Here is a 16,836-nt window from a genome sequence, read left to right as displayed (position 1 = left end):
TGCAGAAAATGTCACCACTGTGACCTCCAACCACACGAGCCAGCCCACCAGCACCTTGAGACCGTCGACAACGCCACGGTCTTCAGTTGCCAAGACAGAGGCGGTCACGGCCTTGACATCCACAGCAACAGCTCGAATCACCACACCTGTGGACTCCAACAGGACTCACACCAGCTTGGTTTCCCAGAACACAACCCAGACGACGCCAACCTCAGTGACCGCCCCAGCCCACAACAATTCGGTCACGTCCATTTCTTCCTCCGTGACACGTACGTATCAAAGCTGCCCCCGGCCCCCGTGTCTGCGGAGCGTGGTGGTCCCGTGCCGTGTTCCTGTCATCCGCCCTCCTGAGAAGCGTGAGCGTGGACAGGGCTGTCCTGTTGCACACGCCGGAGGCATCAGTCCTGCTGGGCCCAGCCCAGTGGATGAGACGTTTCCGACTTCACCAGGCCGTATGACGACAGTGGGGGGGGGACACATCCTAACAGGGAACGGTCATTACGTGACTTGAAAACGTGTCCTGCCTGGGCCTCCGGGTCCCTCGATACAGACCAGAAGCAGGTAGCAGCGGCGCCGGGCTCTCCGGTCCCGCCACGGTTCCCGTGCTTCCAGCTCAGCTCCGCCGTCAGGCCCTCCAGGTCATCCCGGGGCAATCCCTGCAGTCAGCCGGCACTGTTTATGAAAATGCCTGGGAAACCATGAATGCAGAACCTAACTGTGACCTTCACGGTCGCAGAGTGTGGCCGTGCCAAGAGGCTTGTGATGCCTCGAGCTCTCTGGCCTCCACTCGGCAGCGTTCTCGCTAGTCCACGTTCTCAAGTTGGTTGCTCTGTCTCAAGGGCCTTTGGGGTGATAAAGCCAAAATAGTCAAGTCCCCAGTTTATGCAGAAGGAGTTCTGGTCAGAACCACGGAGACTGGATCCAGCCGCAGGATCCCCGCTGTGGTGTCCGTGGTTCAGGCAGACTCTTACGGGCACCAATAAGGAACCCAGTTCCCCACCTGGGGCTGTGGTGGAAGGTCGGGGTCCAAGAGCACAAAAACCCTCAGATGCAGGGACGGGCAGGGGCCGGGAGATACTGCATCGGCTGGAAGCACCCGGAGCCCAGCCGTCACCCAGCGCAGAGCAGGCTTTCGGCTTCTCTTAGAAGTTCACCGTGGCAGTTTATTTTAACAGGTTGTTTAAAAGCTACTAAAGCCTGTCTTTTGTTTTCTTCTAGTCACACCAACTATTAATTCTACCGGAAACCCAGGATCAAAATTCGACATTGGCAGCTTCCTGGGCGGTATCGTGTTGACGCTGGGAGTCCTGTCGCTTCTCTATGTCGGATGCAGGACGTACTATTCGAGACGAGGCATTCGCTACAGAACCATGTGAGTCTGGGTCAGAACTTGTTTCTCTATTTCCTTAAATACCACAGCCAAATGCTAGAGCAGGGCCCAGAGCTAGGAATCACATTCCAATTAACCCTGTGCCCAAGGTCATTGGCGACGTGCACATTATAAACGGACGCCCATTCCCTTGCCGAGGAAGAAGTACTCAAACCCCTCGTCCCTCGGGCCTGCAGGTATCGGACCGGCTGTGGGGCACTTCCGCGGCACGGAGGCATGGCCCCGCTAGAAACAGGGTTTGAAAGAAATCCTAACAGTGTCATTTTCTCTGGTAACTCGGGATAGTGAGTGAGCGGATGTCACCTGACCAGCAAGGCCCCCTCGGGGGACGTCAAGTGCCCCTTCTGTAGGCCTGGAGCTGTGGGGGTCACCTCCTCGCTACTCTAGTTCTCTGAAGTCCTTTCTGGGCTGATTCTTACTGGGGTGCGGGAACTGATCGTTAGCACAGACCCCCAAGGACACACACGCGTCCCGCACAGTCTCTGCGCTTCTGCTGGGTGTGGAGCTGACGAGACAGAGACACACAACGGGTCACCTGACGCCGCGGGCACGCATCTTGAGTTCCCAGGACACAGGAGAGCATGAAAGGGCCTCCCAGGTTGACCACTGAACCAAGAGACACGAGGCTTTAGCGAAGTCGGGGTGTTTTGCCTGCACATCTGGAACTCTAGATCACCCCAGGGAGGAAACAGACTTGACTCAGCGTGTTGGATACCTCTGTTTCTATAAGAATTTATCTCGTGCTTTTGGTGCATTTCCCCAGTTAAAACAGAAGGTACATTCTGAGTAAATCCAGTGCCACAAGTGTTTTCCAGCGCTGCTGTTTATTGACGGAGGGGAGGCTACAGAGCACTAAAGCGGCTGAACCAGGTCCCTTCAGCTTCTCTGAGCTCCGTTCCTGCCCGGGGGGCCCCTGCAGCACGCGTGCTCCCCACACACCCTGCCCTGCAGGCCCCGGGAAGAATGCGGATGGGGCAGACACGCTGCTCTGAAGCTCGGGTGCGCGCTAGTCTGGGGGGTGCAAAGGCAGGCGCGGCTCCGAAGCTGGGAGGTTCCAGGCACGGCAGCGTCCTCTGTCCCGGGCGGGGGTGGCGCTAAGCCTTGGGTGCTGGGCCCGCGGAGAGCAGCGCTCACCTGGGCCGTCCCGCGGGTCCTCGGCCGGCTGCCTGCATGAGATACAGGGTCGCTCGCACCGCACCTCTCACGGAGGAAATGTTCAAGGGCTTGTGGGTGCTTGGCTGGGGAGTGCAGAGCAGAGGCCAAGAGGAAGTGTGCCCAGCTCCTCCGGTTGTGTGGTGGGCGTGATACGTAAGCAAGGTTTTTCTGTAAAGGCCAGTGTTGATCCCAGAGCTTGAAATTATTAATCTGAAAATACAAAACGGTTTCAACTTCTCATGTCTTACAGTGACGAACATGACGCCATCATTTAAGGAAAGGCAAGGACCCACGGCAAGAAGATTGGGAACAGCCCTCACTTGTGGCGATGGCCACGCACCTACTATACACCGTATCGTGAAAAGGGTCTGGGTTTCTACATGTGTGTCTGAAACAGGTAGTTAATGTTGACTAATAGAGACAAGTCCTCCCCTTCAGCGTAGCCCTGGTCACCCTAAGGTGTGATTAACGACCTCCTCCCCAAAGGGCACCCACCCCCTTCGGGCCTTGGGATTTTCACACTGACGCCGCGGAGCAGAAAGCACAGGGAAGCCGCAGCTCTTCCAGCTCAGTACTCGGGTTTTGAAACCAACAGCACTGCCCCAGCCCCCACTCAAAACTAGATGCATCGACAGGCCTCGGCCCCGCCAGGGAGCCCGTTCCTCCTGCGGCCTCCTCTGGGCTCCGGGTGGTTGGTGTAGGTCAGGGGAACTGCAGTGTTGACCAAGGGTTTAAAGCTGCTGTGAGAACAGTGGCCTTGCTGGAAACTGCACAGCTGCTTCCTGGAGCGGGACCCTGTAATGCAGTGGGACCCCCCCCCCCACAACGGCTCACGGCTGTGTTACCACCCCAGGAGGGCGCCCCTCCCCTACAGCACGATGATGCTGCATTCTTGTGCACTGCTGATTTTATTCCGATTTGGGGAAATTAGTATACTAAAAAAAACCTTTGTACTGGGATTAGAGTCTTCAGTTTTTAAAAACAGAAACTTACGAGTCCTGAGGCCCCTCATCTCCCGTGGAGGGCACCCAGCTCTGTGCTGCTGACAGCAGTGTCCATCCACGGAGGTCCAAGGGTTCGGCTTTATGGTTTAGATTACAGCAGCAAAAACTCAGGGTCAAGTTTGACAAAAAGAAAGAAAAGAAAAAGTATTTAGTCCACCTAAGTGACCACCCAGGCTAGGCTGTACTTCATTAAAATGGCATTTCTGTTTCTGCTAATTCAGAAATAGCTTATGTCCAAATGATCCTGCGTCTACACCGAACAGGGTTTAAATGTAACTTGGGACCAGCTTTTGGCTTTCAGAGAATACCATGAATTTCATATGAAAGCGCCATTTCTACTCTGCATCATGGCCCACGGACGTGAGGACCAGGGGACAGGGTGGGTCTGCGAGACACACACTGCGGCAGGAAGCCATGGAAGCACGGGGCAGCCCCGGCTGCAGAGAGGGGGGCTGTGGTCGTGACCTGACAGCGCCGCCAGCTCTCGCTGTGAAATCCACTCACGCTTCGAGTACATGCTTTCGTCTGGAGTCCCACGAGGGCCTTTCCAGTCGTCCGTTTCCTGCGTGCTTCCCACTTCAGGGCTTGGGGTCTGTCAGAACCTGGAAGCCAGGCCTGACTCTGCCTGTTAGAAGAAATGCCGTTAAATGCCTTTCCAGCTGCCTTTGGGTCTAAAAACTGCCTTCTGTGTCGGGAAGCTGGAGCACGGCTCCCTCCGGCCCCCGTGCGGAAACGGGGAGTTGGAGGCAGCACCACGGCACCCATGTGGCCCCCACGTTCTAAGCCTAAATTCCTGTCCTCAGTGTGTTTGCTTCCTTGAGAATGTATCCACTCGACGAGCTGGTAGAATCCAATCTGGACTTTGGGTAATTCAAACCATGAGCATTTCCCCCACAGATAAGAGCTGGCAATATATCAGTAGGAATTTTGTATTTTTCAGGAGACAAACTTAAAGCGGTTTCTTTTTCTCTTTTTATCGTAATAACCAACTTTTGGTATTTCACTGTTACTGAGATCTATTTTTAGAATAAAATTTTGTTCTTCATTTAAGAGCTTTTTGTGTGTGGTTTTGCTTCATTTCCTCAAACTCCAGAGAAATGAAAAGCCCCAAGTAAAGAGGCCTCACTGTAGGGGTCCAGCGACACAGAAGTGTCAGCAGGCTCACCTGAAACCCTGGGAGCAGCACAAATTACGTCAGGGCCACCCCAGACTCCCGGAACCCCAACGTTTGACAAGCCGGGCTCAGGACGCTCTGTTCACGCCGCTTCCTGCTTCTGCTGGGAAGAATTAGAACAGGTACGTTCATGTGAGAAACCTCCACCAGCGACACATCCCTCAATGTACAGACCCGCACACAGGACGGAGGGTGGCCTTGACCGCTAGGAACCAGAGACTGAAGTGGGGGGCTTGCAACAAGCAGCACTTGGTCTGGAGAGGGCAGAGGATGTCCCACCTGCAGAAGCAGGGCCGCGGAGGGAGGCTGTCTCCACTGGGACCCACTGCAGCTCCGCCTTGTTCCCAGCCTCGGAAGAACCTGACCTGCACCAGAGCCTGGTCCGTCCCTGCCCAGACAAGGGGGCTGAGCCGGTCTGGCGGCCACAGTCCAGCCACAGCGGAGACCAAGTCCACGAGAAACAGATTCAACAGACCAGTGAGGAGTAAAAGTACTCTCTCGGCCCAGCATGGGGCTGAACTCATGATGTTCTGAGATCAGGAGTCACAGGCTCTACTGACGCAGACAGTGGGGGACCTCCCCCACCTGAAACTCATTTTAAAAAGCCAGCATTGGGGCGCCTGGGTGGCTCAGTGGGTTGAGCCTCTGCCTTTGGCTCAGGTCATGATCTCAGGGTCCTGGGATCGAGCCCTGCATCAGCCTCTCTGCTCAGCAGGGAACCTCCTTCCCCGCCCTCCACCTGCCTCTTTGCCCACTTACGATCTCTGTCAAATAAATAAAATCTTAAAAAACAAAACAAAACAGCATTACCATAATACCGAAGCCAGAAAGGGAGAAACCAGAGGGGCACCTGGGTGGCTCAGTGGGTTAAAAGCCTCTGCCTTCAGCTCAGGTCATGATCCCAAACTCCTGGGATTGAGACCCGCATTGGGCTCTCTGCTCAGCAGGAAGCCTGCTTTCCTCTCTCCCTCTCTCTGCCTACTTGTGATCTCTCTGTCAAATAAAATCTTGAAAAAAAAAAAAAAAAAAGAGAAACCAGAAAACTTGAAGGTAAATCCCCCAAATACAAATACCAGCATTTTTTCCTACTGACAGAAGCCAGCCCATGCACAGGCTCACTTACCAGACTCCTCGGGGATCTGTCCCTGGGATGCAGGAATGGTCTGGGGCGCAGATGAATCCGTGGTACACAGCACTAACGGACTGCGATCATTCCGTCCTGGTTCTTGGAGACACAAAAGCATCTGACAAAATTCAACATGTGTTCATGATAAAACCTTAGGGAAGCGGTGTCATTCCATAGAGTGATGTCCCTATAGGACAGGCCTCCAGCGGCCCTCAGAATCTGCAGATCAGGGTCCCAAGGGAGGTGGAGTGACCACGACCACACACCAGAAGTCCAAGCGTGGCAGTCTCTCGGCACACAGCATGTTTCATAAACAGAAAATCCGAAAGACTCCTCCAAAACCTGGTAGAGCGGATGCATAAACTCAATGAAGCTGAGGACACAAAATCACCATTCCAAGAACAGCGACATTTCTACACACAGACAACAAAAGTATCTGAAAAATAAAGATCCCATTTACAACAGCATCAGAAACAAAATACTCAGGGTTACATGTCAATGTTGAAGAGCTCTACCCTGAAAACCACCAGACACTGGTGAGAGATGCCGAAAATATTAAAAAGAGAGCGAAGGCATCCTGTGTTCATGGACTGGTCCGTTTACACTAACAAAGCCCATAATGTATCGTCCTCTGAAAGCTGGTACCCATCCTACCTTCCCAACCTTGTTTCCCATTACTCACCTTCATTTTCCAAAAATGCCTCATGCATTTGTCTTTCTTCATATGTCCCCCTCTGCCTGGAAAGTGCTTACCAACAGCTCCGTTCTCCAGCTCTGCACACTCTAGTCCCACTTAATCCCCAATGCCCGCCTGCACACACGTGCATCAACGGAACAGAACAGAGAGCCCGGAAATGGACCCTCAGCTCTACGGTCAACTAATTATGGAAAAAAGACAGTCTCTTCAACAAATGGTGCTGGGAACACAGGACAGCCACAGGCAGAAGAATGAAACTGGACCATTTCCTTGCACCACACACGAGAATAGACTCAAAATGGATGAAAGACCTCAATGTGAGACAGGAATCCATCACGGTCCTAGAGAACACAGGCAGCAACCTCTTCGACCTCAGCCACAGCAACTTCTTCCTAGAAACTTCGCCAAAGGCAAGGGAACAAGGGCCAAAATGAACTATCAGGACTTCATCGAGGTAGAAAGCCTCTGCACAGCAAAGGAAATAGTCATGAAAACGAAAAGATAACTGAGTAGGAGAAGATATTCTCAAATGACATATCAGATAAAGGGCTAGAATCCAAAATCAGTAAAGATTTTATAAAACTCAACCCCCCCACAAAATGAATAATCCAATTAAAAAATGGGCAGAGGACATTTTCCCAAAGACGACATCCAGTTGGCCAACAGACACATGAAAAACTGCTCCACATCACCGGGCATCAGGGAAATACAAATCAAAACCACAATGAGATCCCACCTCACACCAGTCAGAATGGCTAAAATCAACAAGTCAGGAAACGACAGATGTTGGCAAAGATGCGGAGAAAGGGGAACCCTCCTCCACGGTTGGTGGGAATGCAAGCTGGTGCAGCCACTCTAGAAAAGAGCATGGAGGTTCCTCAAAAAGTTGAAAATAGAACTGCCCTATGACCCAGCAATCGCACTACTGGGCATTTACCTAAAGAATAGAAAAATACTAATTCAAAAGTGTGCACCCCAAAGTCTACAGCAGCATTTTTAACAAGATCTAAATCATGGAGAGCGCCCGGATGTCCAGCGACAGCAAAGCGGGCAGAGACGCGGTCTATATGCACACAGTGGAGTATCCGCTGTCAAAAAGAACGAGCCCTGCAGCCGGCTGGCCGGAGCCGGAGAGTCCATCCCAGGCAAAGTCAAGTCAGAGAAAGACAAGTACCGTCTGATTTCACTCATGGGGAATTTAGGAAACAAAACACACGAGCCAAGGAAAAAAGAAAAGAAAAACTGAGAGGCAAACCAAGAAACAGACTGACCTACAGAGAACACGCTGACAGTCCCCAGAGCGGACGCGGGCCAGGGGTGGGGACGGAGGAGGGCGCCGGCCGTGCTGAGCCCCGGGACGTGTCTGGAAGAGCGGGGTCCCGGTCCTGTCCGCCAGAAGCTGATACTACATTGTGTTAACTAACGAATCAAAACCAGAATGACTGACTCCTCCTCTCCCGAACGCAACGTGAACTCCCCACAGCTCTGAACATGGAGCTCGCCGCTGTCCGGACTGGCATCTGCCCGCAGAGCCTGCGTACCCCGCGCCCCCATGGTGGCACTCAGGGGCTTTCGTTCAGGCGCTGCTCCCCATGCGACAACGCATATTCCTGGCACCCCTGTCCCCTGCAAGCCCGTCACTCCTCTCCGTGGCTGCCCTCGTGCCTTCTCACCTTCAGTCTCTGTACAACACCCCCAGTCCCTCCGCAGCAGGCTAGAGCACGGGTGAGCCTAGCAATCATGACGCCTGCAAATGAAGAGTGTCATGGAGAGCTGGAATTCCGCTGGGGACACGGCCGTGCGCGGGGTCCGGCAAGTGCCACACAGGTTCTGTTCCCGGTGAGGACAGAGAAAGCTTTAGTCTCCGTGAAACTCTGCAGCTGCTGTCATGAGTTTTCAGAGAAAACCCTATGGACTTGGAAGTGCAGAGCTCCGAGGCCTACTGTCCAGGCACAGAGCACGCGGAGCGACACACACGCACCATGCGTGGTCAGCCAGCGGTGTCCCCACTGGAGAGCGCGCAGGTCCTGGCGGGGAGCCAACCCCGAGGCAGCCTCCGCATCAACCCAGGCTCCACCTTTAGGACACAACAGCAGCCCCGCCAGAGGGGCGCGCAATGGCTCCGGCGACACGGCTGGGGGACAGAACCGCTGCCCCTGCCGTGAGCGGAGCCCGCTAAGGGAGTGGGTCCCACGTGCAGACCCACGTGCCACCCTGCTTACCCTCCTGACCCACGGGAAGGGCAGACACGGGCCCTCGGAGAAAAGCTGAGGGCAGAGGGAGAAAGGGCCCGCCAGGCCTTCTGACTCCAGGGAAGCCCCGGCCCTGCTCCCCTCACACCGAGCAGCACCGCCATGCGGCTGGCAAGATGTGACCACGATGGGTTAAAAGCTCAGAGAACTCTCAGGTTGAGACCTGCCGGGCACCACCAGGAAGACACCAGGTCCCTGCACAAATAGCAACGGTCGTGGTTCTCCCGCTTCTGCTAAGCCAATCGCACGGATCCGCCCACCAGCCAGACCGTTCGGGCCGCTGCGGGCTCGTGCAGCCCAGTGAGAGACCCTGATGGCACCCAAGCTCAGGACGGATAAGGAATGAAGTCCTCACACGGACAAGAAAATGTCACCTTCATCACCGAAAAAGACTGGATGACAACAGAGGTGGAAGCCTCTGCACGCCAGATCCCAGGAGACTTTTATCCTTGGTGACGGAAATACTGGCAACCGAGGCAGCGCAAACGGCAGGCCCCCTCGCTCCCACACACACAGAAGGGGAAAGACGGGGTGCAACTCCCCAGTCTCCCTCCCGAAAGCACCAGGACCGCAGACGGCTGCGCCAAGCCAACTTCCGCGACGGAAGGACCGCCAGGGGGACAACCTGCCCCCATCCCGCCGGGCCCGGGCCAGTCCTTCCGGGATTGACGTGTGAATTCACGTTCCCATTCACGGACACTCGGGGCTCTGATGACACGTACGAGTCCCTGCCACCGTCGCTGATGTGCGAAGACCGCACGATCATGGCCGCCGGCCGGGTCTGCATGCGGAGGTCACGGGCGCTGGCGGCCACGGCCGCCCCACCCGGACGCTATAAACAGCAAACACTGCCCCATGTGGCAGAGGACCAAGATGCCATCAAACTCCTTCATCAAACCGACCCCAGCGCTCTGGCTGCAGCATTAAGGCCAGAAAGGTAAGCGCATCGAAGCGTTTCCCTCCACACCGACCTCTGGCTACGGAGAAGCGGCGGCAGGATGGCAGGGCGCGCACAGCACATGGACTTAGAAGGGGGCGGACACACACGGGCAGACCCAAGCAGCCGTCCGCTTCTCGGCGTGTGAGTAGCACGGACTGCAGCTGCCGCCGCTGCTGAAAACCGCGGTGCAACGCGGACACAGACATCTCACGGAGGTGCCGGACCACGGTGATGCGCACCCCAGCCAGGACTTCTGGGAACGAGCAACGCCGCATGTCAGCAGCAGAGACAGCCGCACGACTCAGTCAAGGGCGATTTTCCAATGACTAAAGCATCATGGTTCTCGATGACACGCGGGTTCAAGATCCATCCAAAGTGCAGTGTTCCCCAAGGAGTCTTAATCCATTTGACCCTTAAACAACACCGGTTTGATGGTTGTGGGTCTACTTAGAATGTGGATTTTTTTTTCAATGATTACATAGATGTGTAGTGTCGATACACTACAATACTGTAACTGTGTTTTATGGGTTTTTTTTTAAGACTGATTTTATTTATGTGACAGAGAGCGTGAGAGAAGGAACACAAGCAAGGAGGTGGCAGAGGCAGAAGCAGACTCCCCACTGAGCAGGGAGCCCCATGCGGGGCTCGATCCCAGGACCCTGACACCACGACCTGAGCCGAAGGCAGATGCTTAATGACTGCGCCACCCACGTGCCCCTCCTTATGGTTTTTTGATTCTTTCTTGCTCTAGTATGATTTAAGAATACAGCATGTAAAACACAGAACATACACAATGTACGTATTAATCAACTGTTTATGAGTAAGGCTCCAGCCAAGAGTGGACTCTTAGTAGTTAAATTTTGGGGAAGTCAGTAATTACACACAGATTTTCACCCGTACTGGGGGACTGGTGCCCGTAACCCTCGTATTGTCTGAAGGGTCAGCGGTGTTAAGAGAAAACAAAAGCTCATCGAACAGTGAAAGGCGTGGTGGTTGTAGGGGTTGGTGGGCAGGAAGGGATGAACAGGAGGCACAATTTTTAAACTTAAATACTTTAAGACCACTGATAAAATTTTACATTCCACGTTCCAAATACCTTTCAAAAGTTTTGGTGTAACATCAAAAAAAATACCCACAATGACTGGAAAATTCTCCTTTCTTTTGTAAATACATCCTCTGAGATGCTGACCTTTCTTCATAAACTGCAACAAAGCCAACACGTTACAGAAGATTAGAAGCAGAAGCAGACACCAGAGTCCAGGCGTCTGCCATCAGGCCAGACATCAGAGCTTTGCCAGAATGTAATCGATGCCATTCTGAATGTGAACTTTATACAGTGATTTTTCTCGGGAAGTGCTACATTACCATGTAGTGTGCGCTGCTTTTTTAAAAGGAATACTTATTTCATTCTCAAATGAAGCATGAAATACTGTGGAGATCCGCTGTGATCTCACACAGCAGATCAGCGCAGGCAGACACAGCTGCGTGAACACGAGCTCCTCGGGGCCTTCAGGAACATCTGGGGCCGTAAAGGGATTCTGAGACCAGGATGTTTGGAACCTCCTCCTCTGCATCAGGTTTTCTTCATATAGAAGGCTTCCAGAAAACAACGCCCGTCTATCTTCAAAGCTGACAGCCGGCTGTCCTTGGACTTACAGGACAGCAGCCGACAAGGGAGGGCCGGGGGGCCGGCGGGGCCGGGAGCGCCCTGCTCAGCTCTGGCGCGTGGCAGACACAGCAGGGCGCTGGCCGGGGCCCTGGCAGAGGACTGACTATAATTTCCCCCACTTACGTTAAGAAGGTAAAGAAGAGCCATATATTTTTCAAACAGAAGTAAAATGACCGGAAGGTGCAGTTGAACAGGAGACGCAGAGGTGGCTCACCCTCCCGCCCATCCGGCCCCCACAGCCGGCCCCACGCACGCATCCTGGTGCAGCCGAGGCGGGCAGAGAACCTCGCGCTCCCGCCAACCGCGCACGGCCTCCTCCTGACCAGAAGCCTTCCCGGGGACTTACCCTGCAACTTCATGTCGTCCACGCCGTATTGCCACCGTAACACTTCTCTTCCCTTTTTTTGGTATTTCTAGACCACAGCTGGCAAGTTATTTCAGATTGTCAAGAATCTCAAAAAACTGTCCAACAAAACCTGAAAACCTGCAAAACCTGAAAACCTGCTTGCGGCAGCCCCACAGTCACGCCTGTGCTGTCCGGGGCTTGACTGCAGCCAGACCACAGCCGTGTGCGCCACGTCACCGAGCCCACAGCGGCACGTGGAGCAGACGCGGCTCACACGCGTGCTCGGGCTTCAGGGACAGAAAACGCAGTCAATACGCAGAACAGAGCATCTGACATGGGCCTCCTGGTCCGACACCACAAGTACCTGCTATGACAGACGCTCCGCGTGAGGAGCAACAGAGACCAAGACCCCACTGCCCGCTGCAGCCTCAGAGGACTTGGCAAGGGGGCGAAATACGACATCACCGCTTACCTCTATTTCATGCAGCATTTTCACCGAATGCACAAACCTAGAAGTTCTTACACATTATGAAAACCAACTATCTAAATTTTAATAAACGAAATTTAAATAATTCGAGTTCTTGTGCTTGAGGAGAGCCCATGCAATTTTTAAAAACATCAATACGGCTTCCTAGGACAGCCTGCCCACAAAGCACAAGCTAGAGGGCCAGGTGGACCCATGTTCAAATTTCACTTCGTAGCTGCTGAAGGGATATGGGCTACTGGGCTTAAAGCCGCCAGCACCTGGCACTGTCAGGCCTGCCCAACTCGGCACCAGACGGACTCAAGCAATGGAAATTTCTTTTCTTACCATGTCTGGTGGCCAGGAGTCCGGAGATCCAGATGCTGGGAGGCACAGTTTCTTCCGAGGTGCTCCCACGGCTTGCTGACTGCTGCCCAGGCGTCTCCACGGGCTCCTCCCTCTGGGTGTGTCTGTGACCTGAGCTCTTCTTAGGAAGGCACCAGTCCTCTTACATTTGGGCTCAGAAGATGGCATTTTGCCTGAGTTACCTTTAAAGGCCCGATCTAGAAAGGCAATCCTACTCCGAGGTACCAGGGAGACCAGGACTTCAGCATATGGATTTGGAGGACACAATTCAACCCATAACCATAGTGGACCCTCAATCGAGCAAAAAGGAAAGTAGACAAGTTTCGAAAATAATTTCATTCCCTCTTTAAATTCCTTCGCTAGAGAGGAGAGAAGCCTCTCACCAGCACGAGGCCGTGGAGACACTAGAGCCTCAAGGGTGGGGAGACTCCCCCTCCCCCCAGGGAGGCCTGTGCGAAGGGCACCTAGAGGAGCTACAGGACTGGAGGACACATGGCGTGTTCACGGTCTGCTCCTTTCCCGGGCCTCAGCGGTCCGCCGCAGACCCGGTCTGGGAAAGCGCGGGGATGCCTGGGCCCAAGGAGGAGACAAGGCCCCTGCCTGTGTCGTCCCCTTCCCCCCAACATCTATGCAACAGACAAAGCCGGCACACAACTGCTTTCTAATCCCAGTGCAGATTGGCCTCATTTTACTTCATTTTTAATGTGGACTTTAGTTATAATACAGAAACCAACTAGACAGATGCCGTCCTCCTAAAAGAATTTCAAAAATCACATTATTTAAGAACACTTTCTTAAAGATTTTATTTACTTGAGAGAGAGCAAGAGAATGAGGGAAGGGTCAAAGGGAGAGGGAGAAGCCGGCTCCCCACTGAACAGGAAGCCTGATGTGGGGCTTGGCCCCCGAACCCCAAGATCATGACCTGAGCCAAAGGCAGATGCTTCACCGACTGAGCCCCCTAGGCGCCCCCAAGAACACTTCTTAGTAATTTGTTTAATGAATTCCACTTTTAACAGCTAATATCTGTGTGCTTACAAAGGGACAGATTACTGTACAGTAACTCATTTAACCCTGATAACCCTATTAAGGCATGGAAAAAAACACTTTCTAAGTCAGGAGAAAAAAATACATTCTAAGGAGGAAAATGATGATGCAGTTTTCTTAAAGAATTTTATTACGAGGTTTCTAACCAATGGGAAAAGCTTATTTACCAGTAAGAAAAAAGACCTTATTTTAAAACACAAGTGGAAAAACACCAAAAAGAATTTGGCGCAGTAACTGTGGTGAACCCCAGCACTCCCCTGTCCGGTTCCTGTCAACAGCACGCTCTCAGGTCGCACTCAGAGGTTCCAGAAAGAACACCCAACACGCCCTTGTCACGTGTCACCTCATGGCACCAAGGTCCCCCATAACCTCTCCCTGCGCGCACACGCACATTAACACAGCCCGTCACACGCAAACCCCCTCATCTAAATGGAGATTAAACGGGACTTAGGACATTAACCTTCTGGAGCAAGCACTAGCAGTGAAGCAGAACCCAGCACAAACGTCCTAATCTAAGAACCAGTAATTCCTCTCCACCTCAGACGGCTCCCAGTGCTCGGCCATCTCCTGAAGACTCCTACGAGAGGAAGGTACGCACGGTGCCCTTAATTATGCCCCTGCAGATGGGGCACTTTCTCAGAGACGGGGCGCACTCCTGGCACACAACTAGGTGGCCGCAGGGGATGAACACGATGGACACCTCCTTGTCCATGCACACTTTGCACGTCCTCTCCTCCTGCAGCCGCCGCAGCTGCTCCTCCAGCGACAGACCTAGCAGGAACAGCACACTCCGTCACACCGGGTTTCTACTTCACCTCCCCCCCCCCCCAAAAAAGGAGTAATATTTCCTTTTGGTCTTAAGTCTTCATTTTGTTTTACCTGAAACGTCTTCTGTTGGAATATACTTCATGTTCTTGTCCACTGAGGAAAGAAACACACCAAAAGGCATTATTCCCCCAAAGACCAGAGTGCGCCCCCCACCCCTCATCTCCTGGACACCACGGAGGCCAGCTACAGACAGCGAATCCTCCAGTGACACTGCTCAGGCAAGGAGAGCACGCCTCTGTTCTAGAACTAGTTAAACGTACACACTAGAGTCGGCTAATTCGATTTACCTTGTTTGTCAAACAGAAACACAAACATAATCCCACAGATTTCTGAAATAATATTACCAAAAACTCACCAAATAAGTTCTTGTATAATGTGGAGTCGATTTCTTTTAAGCAACTTTTGAAGATGTTGGCCGCAGCATTTCCTTTAACTAAAATGGTATCAATCAGTTCTCTTGCTTGCAAAGGTATCTGTGTTTTTTGTTTAATGATATCATGTTCCTGTTTATTAATTATATTGGCCTTTAAAAGATTATCCAGGATAGGAAGCACACAAGTCAACTGTTGAAAGAGAGCCATTCTATTCCTCCGAATTAATGACAAATCATCTTCATTTAAAAAAGGAAAAAGAAAATAAATCCATTAGATTTTAAAGGGCTCCAACTATACACACATAGTCACTAACAACCAAGTCTACAAACAATTTAGGCATTAGAGAGGAGCTTGAAAAAGCAGCATAGAATCACTGGTTCACAATCTTATGCCTATCGTTCAGGAAACTTCTGGAAGATTTAGCTAAGGCGTATCATACAGTACATGTAACACAAAGGATCTCTGTTTCTGTCATTTCTAAAAGTCCTCAAACCCTGCTGTTCCCCAGAAAGAACTGTAAAGGACACTAACACTCACAATCCCTGTACCTCCCCCCATGGAACGAATGACACGGACTTCCACTTGCATCCCCTCACATCAGTTCTACAAGCACTTCCGTCAAACTCCCTTATCTGACACCCACAATCTGTCAGTTAAACAAAGCCAGTCCTCTGAGCCTCACAGAACAGGGCGGGCAACTAACATTCCCAAGTACCTGACGCCATTTCTTCAGTTTGCTGGTCCTTCTCTTCTTCTCGGGACTCATCTTCCGCATTAAGCAGCGCTACCACAAGCTCGTTCACGGTCCTGTAATTCTCCCCGGTGCTCAGGATCTTCCTCTGCACTGTCTGCCTCACCAGGCTCCTGCCGAAGCCCATCTCCAAGGCGGCCGCCACCACGGGCGTGTTCATCATGACCGCGTCTTCTGAACAACTTTCTCCAGCTCCAAAATGGACAACTATTTGAAAAGACATGTACCAATGCTAAATTCCACAAATGTGAAAATACACAGAAAAATCATGACGATGGCACAATCTTTACTCTCGTGTGCTCATGTCCTGGTAAGGCCCACGAGCTTTATGCACCAATTACCTGGAATTCCAACACAGGTGTGAACACGAGAGCATCCATGAGAGTGGCACAGGGGATATCCTGCCTTAAAGATCACTTCCGACACGACATCTTGGAACCCACTTCGTGAGAGACTCTCTAAGGACAGGGCGTAGGAACCCGTGTCTTTTTCAATTCCCAGAACGATTCTTCTGGGGAACGAATATGCTGCAGGACGGGGGGTCTGCCCCCGGAAAGCAGGAGACCCCAGCAAAGACTTCGCTAGGCCGGCAGCAGTTTGGACTTGGAGGGAAACAGGATTCAGAGAGGCGGACGGACGATCCGGAGTAACCCAGATGGGAAGGAGAGCGAAGTGGAGGAGAGTTCGCGCAAAATACACCCAACACCACAGTAACAAGACGGGACTGTGCTCACAGCAGACATCCGACACTCTGAGGGACAGAAAGCTGTGTCGGCGGTTACAGCGAACTGCAAGGATGAGGACCGCGGACACGGCGATCAGGGAAGTACCTTCTGGCAGCAGTGCTGCTGACCCACAGGGCACTTGGGTGGACATCATGAGAGACGTGATCCTTCACGACGCTAGACTGCCCCCTGCTGGAAGAGTGTTCTAGTACACACCTGCACAGCGCGCCCGCAGCAGCCTGCCAGAGGCTGCACCACCACCACAAGGACCAGCGTGTGAATAATGCTAAGGGTCAGGGGAACTTCTGAAAGAAATCTTCTGGGCAAGACAGCCCCAGGCATAAGAGCCCTGAGACAAGTTCCTGACGTTCAAGAACTAGGAAGAGGGGCACCGGGTGGCTCAGTCATTCAGTGTCCGCATTCGGCTCAAGTCATGATCCTGGGGTCCTGGGAATGAGCCCCTCGTCAGGCTCCCCACTTAATGGAGAGCCTGCTTCTCCCTCTCTCTGCCTGCTGCTCCCCCTGCTCGTGC

General features: G+C 52.8%; 2 protein-coding genes and 1 long non-coding RNA gene across 6 annotated transcripts in view; 1 reads left to right on the top strand and 2 right to left on the bottom strand.

The window, feature by feature from the left end:
• Window positions 1–4,599, top strand: part of TMEM123 (transmembrane protein 123) — a 49,144-nt gene extending 44,545 nt beyond the window's left edge. For both annotated transcript variants that reach the window (XM_082684011.1, XM_082684010.1), the window contains 3 exons: window positions 6–269; window positions 1,219–1,372; window positions 2,796–4,599. In XM_082684011.1, coding sequence (XP_082540137.1) covers window positions 6–269; window positions 1,219–1,372; window positions 2,796–2,820 — 443 coding nt within the window. In that variant the 3' untranslated portion in view covers window positions 2,821–4,599. The remainder of the gene's footprint in view (window positions 1–5; window positions 270–1,218; window positions 1,373–2,795) is intronic.
• Window positions 3,845–6,736, bottom strand: LOC309841119. Its single transcript, XR_014298947.1, has 2 exons — window positions 5,847–6,736; window positions 3,845–4,826 (listed from the first exon to the last, which is right to left on the bottom strand). It is a non-coding gene; the product is annotated as an uncharacterized lncRNA (long non-coding RNA).
• Window positions 6,737–13,360: 6,624 nt separating this feature from the next.
• BIRC2 (baculoviral IAP repeat containing 2) overlaps window positions 13,361–16,836 on the bottom strand; it is a 28,271-nt gene continuing 24,795 nt past the window's right edge. For 2 of the 3 annotated variants that reach the window (XM_082683968.1, XM_082683970.1), the window contains exons 6-9: window positions 15,544–15,786; window positions 14,810–15,064; window positions 14,506–14,547; window positions 13,361–14,397 (exon numbers count right to left, since the gene is read on the bottom strand). In XM_082683968.1, coding sequence (XP_082540094.1) covers window positions 14,204–14,397; window positions 14,506–14,547; window positions 14,810–15,064; window positions 15,544–15,786 — 734 coding nt within the window. In that variant the 3' untranslated portion in view covers window positions 13,361–14,203. The remainder of the gene's footprint in view (window positions 14,398–14,505; window positions 14,548–14,809; window positions 15,065–15,543; window positions 15,787–16,836) is intronic. The other variant, XM_082683969.1, reaches the window with a different exon arrangement.

This window comes from Mustela nivalis (genome assembly GCF_964662115.1).
Source record: "Mustela nivalis genome assembly, chromosome: 9".
In the NCBI taxonomy this organism is placed as follows: domain Eukaryota; kingdom Metazoa; phylum Chordata; class Mammalia; order Carnivora; family Mustelidae; genus Mustela; species Mustela nivalis.
Note: the sequence above shows the minus strand (reverse complement) of the source record. Positions and strands in the feature narration are given on the sequence as shown.